At 41.2% G+C, this 10,257-nt stretch overlaps 1 protein-coding gene across 1 annotated transcript in view; it reads left to right on the plus strand.

Moving 5' to 3' along the window:
* The window catches only part of LOC306875308 (protein strawberry notch homolog 2-like), a 55,343-nt gene extending 45,515 nt beyond the window's left edge, over positions 1–9,828 (plus strand). The window contains exons 13-31 of the mRNA XM_079425777.1: positions 8–161; positions 1,125–1,301; positions 1,633–1,730; positions 1,980–2,062; positions 2,542–2,727; positions 2,849–2,970; positions 3,066–3,197; positions 3,281–3,416; positions 3,681–3,793; positions 4,104–4,175; positions 4,267–4,375; positions 4,464–4,535; positions 4,655–4,798; positions 4,883–4,977; positions 5,348–5,440; positions 5,626–5,757; positions 5,884–5,960; positions 6,040–6,230; positions 6,384–9,828. Of these exons, the coding sequence (XP_079281903.1) occupies positions 8–161; positions 1,125–1,301; positions 1,633–1,730; positions 1,980–2,062; positions 2,542–2,727; positions 2,849–2,970; positions 3,066–3,197; positions 3,281–3,416; positions 3,681–3,793; positions 4,104–4,175; positions 4,267–4,375; positions 4,464–4,535; positions 4,655–4,798; positions 4,883–4,977; positions 5,348–5,440; positions 5,626–5,757; positions 5,884–5,960; positions 6,040–6,230; positions 6,384–7,177 (2,980 nt within the window). The 3' untranslated portion in view covers positions 7,178–9,828. The remainder of the gene's footprint in view (positions 1–7; positions 162–1,124; positions 1,302–1,632; positions 1,731–1,979; positions 2,063–2,541; positions 2,728–2,848; positions 2,971–3,065; positions 3,198–3,280; positions 3,417–3,680; positions 3,794–4,103; positions 4,176–4,266; positions 4,376–4,463; positions 4,536–4,654; positions 4,799–4,882; positions 4,978–5,347; positions 5,441–5,625; positions 5,758–5,883; positions 5,961–6,039; positions 6,231–6,383) is intronic.
* Positions 9,829–10,257: the final 429 nt, after the last annotated feature.

Below are 10,257 nucleotides of genomic sequence, written 5' to 3' on the forward strand. Positions count from 1 at the left end.
TTGATAGGGGCGTGGGGGCCATGGAGATCGTCGCAATGGATATGAAGGTCAGCGGGATGTACATTGCCCGCCAACTCAGCTTCTCAGGAGTCTCATTCCGTATAGAAGAGATCAACTTGGATGATGATTTCAAACTTGTGTACAACAAAGCTGCTAAACTTGTAAGTTATGAGAAGAAGCCCTGAAATCCGAGCCATTCCTCTTACTTTTATTTTAAAGGGATAGTTCGCACAAAAATGAAAATTAGCCCATGATTTACTCACCATCAAGCAAACTTAGTTGTATATGACTTTGTTCTTTCAGACGAATACAATCAGAGTTATATAAAAAAAAAATTCTGGTTCTTCCAAGATTTATAATGGCAGTGAATGGGGGTCGAGATTTTGAAGCCCAAAAAAGCTCATCCATCCTTCATTAAAAATGCTCCACACGGCTCCGGGGGGTTAATAAAGGCCTTCGGAAGTGATGTGTTTGTGTAAGAAAAATATCCATATTTGAAACTGTATAAACCGTAATCTCTAGCTTCCGCTAACTGTCGTACTCGTGTTCACAAGAGAGTGGCATTTCCGCGGATGACAGAGGACATAAGCTCCAGTGAGAATATGCTAGTCTCACAAGAACCAAGTTATGTTTACAGTAAAGGAAAACCAAGGCCTCCTGTTGGCTTATATTGAAATCTTCTGATATTTTTCTTTATAAATATAATGGAAGAGAATAGGGACAAAGGCTGTCAAAAGTAGCCAATATCACTCAAACTGTATATTCCCGGGCTACTGAAGCCAATGTTAGACTAAAAATGTATCTGTTCACTGATTATCTTGCCCTGAAATTATGAAGATGCATTGCTTCAGAAGACATTGAATACAGTGCAATACTAATATGAACCATTATTACAATACTTTAAAAGTGCATTCTGGTCATTTTGAAGCTTAACATCTTCAGTCCCATTCACTTTCATTATATGAAAAAGAGGTTTGGTGACTAACTGATGACCGAATTGTCATTTTTGGGTGAACTGTCCCTTTAAATGAAGTACAGCAATAGAAGTAACTAAATTGGTCAGTAAATGGGTTGTTCTGCTGTGTACACGTATCTAACACATAAATCTGATATCTCATTTGCAGTGGGCAGAAGCTTTGGTCGAGTTCATGCAGGCCGCTGATGAGCTCTGCATGAGTTCTAGGAAGTCTCTGTGGGGTCAGTTTTGGTCGTCCCACCAGCGTTTCTTTAAATACCTCTGCATCGCCGCCAAGGTTCGCTGCCTGGTGGAACTGGCCAAAAAGGAGTTGGAAGCAGGGAAGGTCAGTCAGATCAGTGACCTTGAACTTTCTCTAATGATTATTTGTGTTGCTATAGGCTTTTTTTTTTTTTTTCTCATCTCTAATTTGCACATGTACACACATAGTTGTCTATATTATATATTGTGTTTTTGCTGTTTTGTACATTGCCTATTTGTGTATTTGTATATTATTCTTTTATTATCTGTGTCCTGTCCTGTTGCTGTCTTTCTGTTGCACTGTGGAGCGTCTGCCACTACAACAAAGTCCTTGTATGTGTAAACATACAAGGCCAATAAAGCTCATTCTGATTCTGATTCTGATTCTACACTTTTTTTTTTTCTCCTCATTCTAGTGTGTCGTGATAGGGCTACAGTCAACAGGTGAGGCTCGAACCAGAGAAGTCCTTGACGAAAACGATGGACACTTGGACAGATTTGTCTCTGCTGCCGAGTAAGTGAATTTTGGGCATCATTGAAACCTTTCAGAAATATATGTACACCTTATGACTACTTCTTTCCAGAGTAGTGCTCTTGCAGTTTCACAATGATGGAAAGGTTTCTCAATATGTGTTACTGCGGTCATCTCACAGGCATGTATTATTCTGAAACCCAGTGTCATCTGATAATAACCACTTCCTGAGGCCATCAGACATTACACAAAAACACTTTTTTTGACACAATGTGTTTGTGTGTTCCTCAGGGGTGTGTTTCATTCGCTGGTCCTCAAACACTTTCCGTCAGAGAAGCAGAGAAGAGAAAAAGGAGCGGGGAACAAGAGGAAACGTGAGTCGTGTCGCACTTTAGTATCACTGTCCAGTGTTTCCCACAGACTTACACTCTATTTGTGGCAGCATATATGCAAATTCATTCTCTACCAGCAGGAGGGGCTTTTAGAGCAGGAGAAATAGAGGTTTTCCTGGTAACAGCTGTACACAAAGCAGCGGTCCGCTCACAAACACTGCTTTATCAGACATTACATGCAAGATGAAATGAAAATGACATCCAAAATTTTCTGAAGACTGTCGGTTTCCTTCAGAAATACAGTGATATAAAAACACCCGCACTGGATTTTTGTTTTTGAAACGTGCAGTGCTCATGTTTATTCAACGAAGTCAAAGCCTTTTGGAAAATCTATTTGTGGCAGTCGGTTTTGATATTGCTGGGGGCCGCCACAAATAAATCAATGTATGGGAAACACTGCTGTCCATACATTGCCGGTCTATGTTTTTATCCTCATGGTTTGATTGAACGTTCTTCCACAGGTAAGCCACGGGGACGGCAGCCAAAGCAGCCCCGATACGGCACTGATGTAGCAGGAGTGATCAACATCAGCGATGACAGCAGCACAGAGTCTGACGTTTTGGATAGTGACTCCAACTCCTCGCCAGACTCAGTCCAAGACAACAACGACGATGTCATCTTTGTCGATCAAACCAGCTACCAAATGGGTATGTTGACTGTGTATTTCATGGTGCAATTCATATTATTGCCACGCATCCTGATGATTTTCACTTACAGCACCATTGAAGTAAGCAAAAGCAATTGATCTTTGCTTTCATTCTTCCTTAGCACGGTTAGAGGAGAAGAAACAAGGGCTTCTCAACAAGATCGCTGAGCTGGGAAAAGAACTACCTCTTAACACACTGGATGAGCTCATTGATAAATTTGGAGGTCCAGAACAAGTATCAGAGGTCATTATTTATGTATTCATATTCCTATACATAGCTACACCTCAAAAACAAGGTTGTGTCCAAGTGCTAAACATTCTTTGTGTCTGTGCGCCCAGATGACGGGACGCAAAGGCCGAGTGGTGCGTCGACCTGACTGCAGTGTCCGTTACGAATCCCGCGCTGAGCAGGGCCACACTATCGACCAAATCAACATGAAAGAAAAAGATCGCTTCATGAATGGAGAGAAGGTAGATCTTAGAAAGGAAATCTCCAACCATTCTTTTCTGATTCCTTTGGTGCATCCAGTAAAACCTTACTTTACTCCCTTTAGTTTGTAGCCATCATATCAGAAGCGGCCAGTTCTGGCATCTCACTTCAGGCTGACAGAAGGGTGAAGAATCCGCGTCGGAGGGTTCACATGACCCTGGAGCTGCCTTGGAGTGCGGACAGGGCCATCCAGCAGTTTGGTGAGTTGGCAGCATTATCTCATGTCTACCTATTAAGTTTGTAGCCATGCACTAGTTATTTTGTCTACTCTAAATGGGACAGTCCACCAGCTCCAAGCTAGATCACAAGTACTGTTGAAAAGTGGTTAAACTGTCAACACCCAAACACAGTGTCAATAATTCCACCTGCATCACCCAGCCACAACCTCGGTCTTCAAAGCTGTCTTCCCATAAAGAGTGTCACTGTACCACAACAACTAACTGACAACACTTTCTGTTCTTCAGGTCGCACTCATCGTTCCAATCAGGTCACAGCACCGGAGTACATCTTCCTGATCTCCGAACTGGCAGGCGAGCGACGATTTGCATCCATCGTGGCAAAGAGGCTGGAGAGTCTGGTGCGTCCCTGACATGCTAACTCTTAGTTGGTTAATTAAAAAGTTATTTTAACCCTGTCTTTAAAATAATGTTTTACGAAATCTTTCTTTTGTTCTGACTGCACCATTGTGTTTCACATGGTGAATTCTTAAAATTATGGGTCATTAATGTGTTGGAACGATACTGGGACTAGAGAAAATGCAGGCATTCCCACTTGAAAAAAAACTCCTTGCTCCACTTCCACTCTGTACTTCTCACATTCTTTAAACCTTGCGTTCAGTTCTCTACTTTGTTTCTGACATTTCTAACCAACGTGTTTGCTTTTCACAGGGAGCTCTGACTCATGGTGACAGGAGGGCCACAGAGTCCAGAGACCTTAGCAAATACAACTTTGAAAATAAAGTGAGTAACTTGACATAGAACAGTGACACTGCTAAAAATACTCAGATAAATCATGGACTAACACGTGGTCTGTTTTGGCTGTTCTTTATAGTATGGCACCAAAGCTCTAGATAAGATTACCAAAGCCATTCTTGGTCAGATCGAAAGCAAGGTACCCCCTCCAAAGGACTATCCTGGTGGTGACGCCATGTTCTTCAGAGGTAAACGGGTTTTGTGCATTACTCTGTTAAGATGTAGACCAGATAGAACCTTGATCTCACCAAAGCTACCAATGCCTTCTAATCTTAGATATGAAGCACGGTATGATGGACGTAGGCATGCTATGCAGTCAGTCACGATTGGGCATCAACACTGAAAAAGGTAAGGTTTCCACAAGAGACATATCGCATTTGTTTTGTACACCCTTGTCGTATTTCCTCACATGCTAATCACATGCATACAAATATCTCCCCACATCATGTGACTCCTCTTTGTTTTAGACTGCAATATCACCAAGTTCCTCAACCGGATACTGGGCCTGGAGGTGCACAAACAGAACTCCCTCTTCCAGTACTTTACGGACAATTTCGACTACTTGATTGAAAAGGACAAGAAAGAGGGCAAATACGATATGGGAATACTGGGTAAGCAGCACTTGTTCTGTTGGTATGGTACTTTACGTTGGATTGATCTGCTTACGTGACAACCAAGTATCTGCTTTATCTCAGATCTGGCACCAGGCAATGATCAGATTTATGAAGAAACACAGGAGAAATTTCTAACAGCGGGAAATCCTCAAGATGGTCAAGTTATCCTGTACAAGGTCAGTCTTTTTTTTAAAAGTGTGCATGAAAGTTGACGATCCGCAAAGTTGCACAGATTTTTACATACAGAGGTTCATATAAAAAACAGCTCTTAAATGGTTGAGCTTAGTTTTATGCGTGACACACACACCAAAACATGCTAATTAACCCTTCCACCAAGAGCAAAGTTTATTTTGAGAGCTTACGCAATGAGGACTGGTTTAACAGCCGTTACTGTAAGTGGTTCCTTGACCGAGAATAAACCACACTGCAAGACCTTTTCCTTCGCATAGATTTGGGATAGCCAGGACATCTTGGACAGTAGTCCAACCATTGTGGACATGTCTGACGAACATGATCTCTGACAGAACTGTTTGTTTTGTTGAACAGATAAGTGTAGATAGAGGTATGCCATGGTTGGAGGCTCTCCAGAAGGCCCAAACTCTCAGCAACCTGGATGAAGGCTTCTATTTATCCCATAAAGTGAGTAGATGAGTAAAAACGTTTCATCTTTCCAAATGTGCATGTAGTTTCCTTTTAGTAACACAGGAAAGATGGTTCCTTGGAAGAACCTTTCTCTTCAGGGGTAAGGGAGGGTTCATGTGTCATTAGAGTTCTTCCGTAGTTGACTGTGCAGTTGAACATGTCTGTGCCTGTCTCCTTTGCAGTTAAGAGGTAACTATCCATGCGTGCTGCTAGCCGTGCAAGGCCAGGAGCACAACATGATCATCTACAAACCAAACATTGGCAAGCAGGCCCAAACGGAAAGCCTTGAGAATCTCCAACAAAAATACCACAAGGTGTGTTTAAATGTACTGATCACAGCAAAGGAGACCGTCCTAAAAATGACATGCAGAGCTGCTGCGGAAAACATCTCTGCTGCCATCTAGTGAGCATTACAGTGACATTTTCTACCCTTGCTTCAGGTCACTCCGGAGGAGGCACAGGATAGTTGGGAACACCAGTTCACTTTCTCCTTCAGGAAATGTAGCCATGCTAACTGGTGAGAAAAGAGACCTTCCCGACTTGGTACTAGCCAAACTGAGTCCAGAGGTTCTAACATGTATGCATGTTTCCTGCAGGAACGGGAAGTGCAAAAAGGTCGAGGAGGGTCAGGAGTGTTTAATGGGCACTCGATTGCGTCAGTATCACATGTTGTGTGGCGCCCTGCTCCGTGTTTGGAAGCGTGTGTCTGATGTAGTCGCTGACATCACCAGCTCCAGCATTCTCCAAATTGTCCGCCTCAAGACCAAGGACAGCAGCAAACAAGTTGGTGAGTCAACCTGATAACACTTCCTGAGGAGTTCCTGACTAGCAGATTGTGCTGCTCTGGTCTGATATCCAAAATGTAGTGGGTTCAGTGACACCACTATAGTCGTTTGAAGGAAATCAGCAACTTGAAATGGTTATTCTCTCTTTCTCCTAGGTATTAAGATCCCAGAGAACTGCGTGTCAAAGGTGCGTCAGGAGTTGGCGAGGATGGATGCAGAGGTGAAGCAGCGACGTCGAGAGAAGGAGCAGCAAGCTCAGGAGCAGCGTCAGGCCGAGGAGCAACAGAGGCTGCTGGCACAGCCTCAGCTTCAAGAATTTTTCCCCCCGAATTTGTTCACCCCTTTGCCACCTCCCAACCTGGACAGCTTACCCTCCCCATACATTTCCTTCCTTTCCTCCCCATACATTTCCTCATTCCCTTCCATTAAAACCCAGTTGGAAGAAATCCTGGACTTGACGGTTCCCAATTCCTCGACCTCCTCCCAAGTTAGCACTCAAGCTGACGACCTGGGTGTGGACAACCTCTCCAGGCAACCCAACCCTACGGTGGACGACTTCAACCTTGAAGAGTTCATTCAAGAGCAGCCGCAGCAGGACAGCCAGGCCATACAGGAAAGCAATTCAGCACGGGACAGTGACCTGTTAGACATGTTACTGTCCTTGAACTCATTGAGTCAGATTGCCTCTTCCTCCTCAGATGCACCTTTGTCGGTACCCATGGTCTTTTCAAATTCCTTCTCTTCTTCCTTGTCCAACTTCACTCCCTCGCTCACACTATCTTCCTCGTCGCAAGTCTCTCTCCCCTCTACGGACCAGCAGATGCTCCCATTACCCAACAGCCACTGCAGCTCTGAAGCCATCATAAACGTACGAGAGGTGTTGAACAGCATGCTGCGAGGTGGAACAGAAGCACGCCAGTCCATCATTAAGTCCCAACAACCCGAGTGAGACCTTTCCAGTCGGACTCTCCTGTAAACACGCACACACTCAGGGCTGTAGTCTGACCACTGCCTGCGTCCTGCTCCGCCATTGGCCTCGGTTCTGCTTCACAAGATGGGAGGAAGTTTGGTGTTCGCTCTGTTCTTGAGTCGAGTATGATCCTTACACAGTTTGTCTCTGGAACTTCAGGATAGTTATCGAGGTGGTCATCCCAGTTTCAACAAACCTGAATTTTATACATTGAGGCTTCAAAGAGTATCGAGTTACCAAAAATAGTTCAAGCGCAAGTCTTGGGTTTTGTTTCAGTTATATCATACCACACCGTAGAGTATATTTTGCTCAAGATGGAGCATGCAGGAGTGAAATGACACTTGAGGTACCATTGAAGTTCCTCATTGGAGGAACCCTCTGGGGAAGCTCCAGGCACCTTTGAAGGTGCCCCAAATGTTCTTTTAAAGTCCTGATATATATTTTAAATGCTTCAAAGACTTGCTTTGATTAAGGGGTCACTAAAGAAAGGAACTGGCTATAGGTTCCTTATAGAACATTACTGACTCTCTCCATTTGAAAGTGTGCCTAGAGGTTCTCCAAAGGGACCCCGACCAAAAAGAACCCCAAATGGTACCTCAAGTATCTTTTTTTTTTTTCTTTTCTTTTTCTGTAGTATAATTTTTTTGTGGCCACAGATTCCATGTGGGCCTAGCTGAAGTTGTGCAAGCCTCACATATGCAAGGCGTACCGTAAGGAGCTTAAGCTTTGTTTTGCATCGAACAATCATCAGCTTTACATTTCCATGATGAACTTCTGCTAAACAAAACACTTTTCATGAGGAGCAAGAGAACAGGCTACTGTCGAAATGTGCCTTTGGAACATACAGTGGAATGTAGACGTAAACACATACTCCTCTACCGTTCATGTGCAGATGTTTGTAACGTATTTATTGCCTTTATTTATCAGGCCTTGAAACAGTGTGCTAGTAGGAGAGCGTAACTACCTACAAATCACTTACCTGTGCAGCTGTCTCTTTGTTGTTCTAAAATAGAACAGTCTGTCCTGCTGTCCGATGTCTCGCAATGTAACAAGACAGAACGGTAACAATGAATTATCTGATTGATTTACTGATCCCAAAAGGGCTTTCGTCACACTTCGTCCCTTTATTAGTACAATATTTTCATTGTGACCTAGAAAATCCTTCTCCCTCGCAATCCAGTGTGGATATAAAAAAAAGATCAGATTTCTTAGTTTGATGCAATGTGAAACGCATCCCTGGTACAGAAAAGAAGGGGCAATAAAACTTTTATCTCGTTGAATTTTAGCCCTTATTTAATAGATTCATTGTCAAATGTTTAAAATATTTGTAACGTGTATAACAATTACTTGATTATTCTTATTTAATTTTTAAGGGACATGTTTTAGATGATTGTTTGTTTTGTTTTATTGATACTATGATATTTTGTAATTGTGCAGACAACAAACAATTCAAAGCAAAATTTAATTTTGTTAGACATTGCGCTGTTGCTCTGGGTGGTTAAATATGTTGTTCTTTTTTCTGTTTATCTTTAGTTGATACATTCTTATATATTTTCACAGCAATAGCAAGATATCGATATTGAACTGAAACCCAAATATTCACTTCAACAGTTCATGGCTCTATGGTGTTAAAACCACTCCCTATCTCAGGATGAAATTTTTGTCCCAATTAGTTAAAGATTTTTTTAAATCCGATAAAATGTATCCAAATGTTTTATATCTGCCTAAAGATAAGGTTTGTCTTGTATGTAAAATCCTGTCATTGATCCTGTCAATTTTTGCATATTCACTGCACAGTTTATTTTATTCTTTTCATTAAGGGAAATTCTTTCAGCCACATTTGCACTTGAACATTTTTGTGAAATTACATGTAGTTGTTACATTCTTCCATAATAGTTTAGTGCATCACATAGTTTTCTCTTTACAAGTGATCCACAGTGTATCCATTTAGTTTTCTTAGTGCCTCCCCAAAAAGATGAACATGTGACTTAAGTTTCTGTCATGCGTTCTAATAAAGCGTCTTATACAACGAAAGCACTATACGATGAGGCCATGAAGCTGGGACAAAGTCAAATTAACCTGTTACTAAATAGAATTGCTCTGTGTATGATTTGCACTAAAACAGCATAAATGAGTTTCTGTCTGGTTTGTGATCCAGTGCTGCCATATTTGTTTGCTCATAGCCCTTCATGGGAATGTTCAATACTGTAAACATCTCGATTCATTGGCTTCGCTTTTATATCAATATGGCATTTACGTAATTTATTGCTATGAAAAAAAACATGCTACTGACTATATGTATCTTGAACCATTTTATTCTTGTGTTCTTATGCTTTTGTCATTTTCTGTAGGCCTATTTATAATTTAGATCCAATTGTATATATTGTAAAAAAAAAAACAAATTGTGCCTTTCGACTGTTTCTTAAAGACATTGTTTTCTACTTGTATCTAAAGAATGGAAAATATTGCAAACTTTGTTATTAACAAAGCAAAAAAGAAATAAAATGTTCAGAGTACAATTTGTTGTGCGATTATTTTTGGTGAATTGCTGTTGCATTGTATGTTGCCTATACAAAAATTGTAGATTACTGATGACAACATTTAAAGGGGAAAAAATAAAAATAATTATATTGTATAGCTTCGCTTTTTTTGTTGTTGTTGTTTTTTCACTAGAAGTATATAAATATGTTGGTTTGTGCCTTGAACCGGTTAGTGGCTTTGAATGTTTGAATATAAAATGATTTTAATACAAATTTTAGAAGACCTCTCTTTGGAAGTTTACTAAGGCCCCCTAGAGGTCACCTGTCCTCTATCATAGTTTGGTACCAATGTCAAGAAACATGGTAACACCATACCTTTTGTAAACGTATGAAATTTCATAAATAAAATTATATACCATTTTGTATATTACACTTGACACCATGGACCATTAAGTTTATTCGTTCCTGTTTGAAAATGTAAACTTGCAAATGCAGTGGCACAACAAAGCATTTCACGGTAGCCTGCTATTTTGCGTAAAATATGTACGCTTCCTATTATTTTAAAGAATCTTACCTTAT

The sequence above is a fragment of the Barbus barbus genome, assembly GCF_936440315.1.
Source record: "Barbus barbus genome assembly, chromosome: 9".
In the NCBI taxonomy this organism is placed as follows: domain Eukaryota; kingdom Metazoa; phylum Chordata; class Actinopteri; order Cypriniformes; family Cyprinidae; genus Barbus; species Barbus barbus.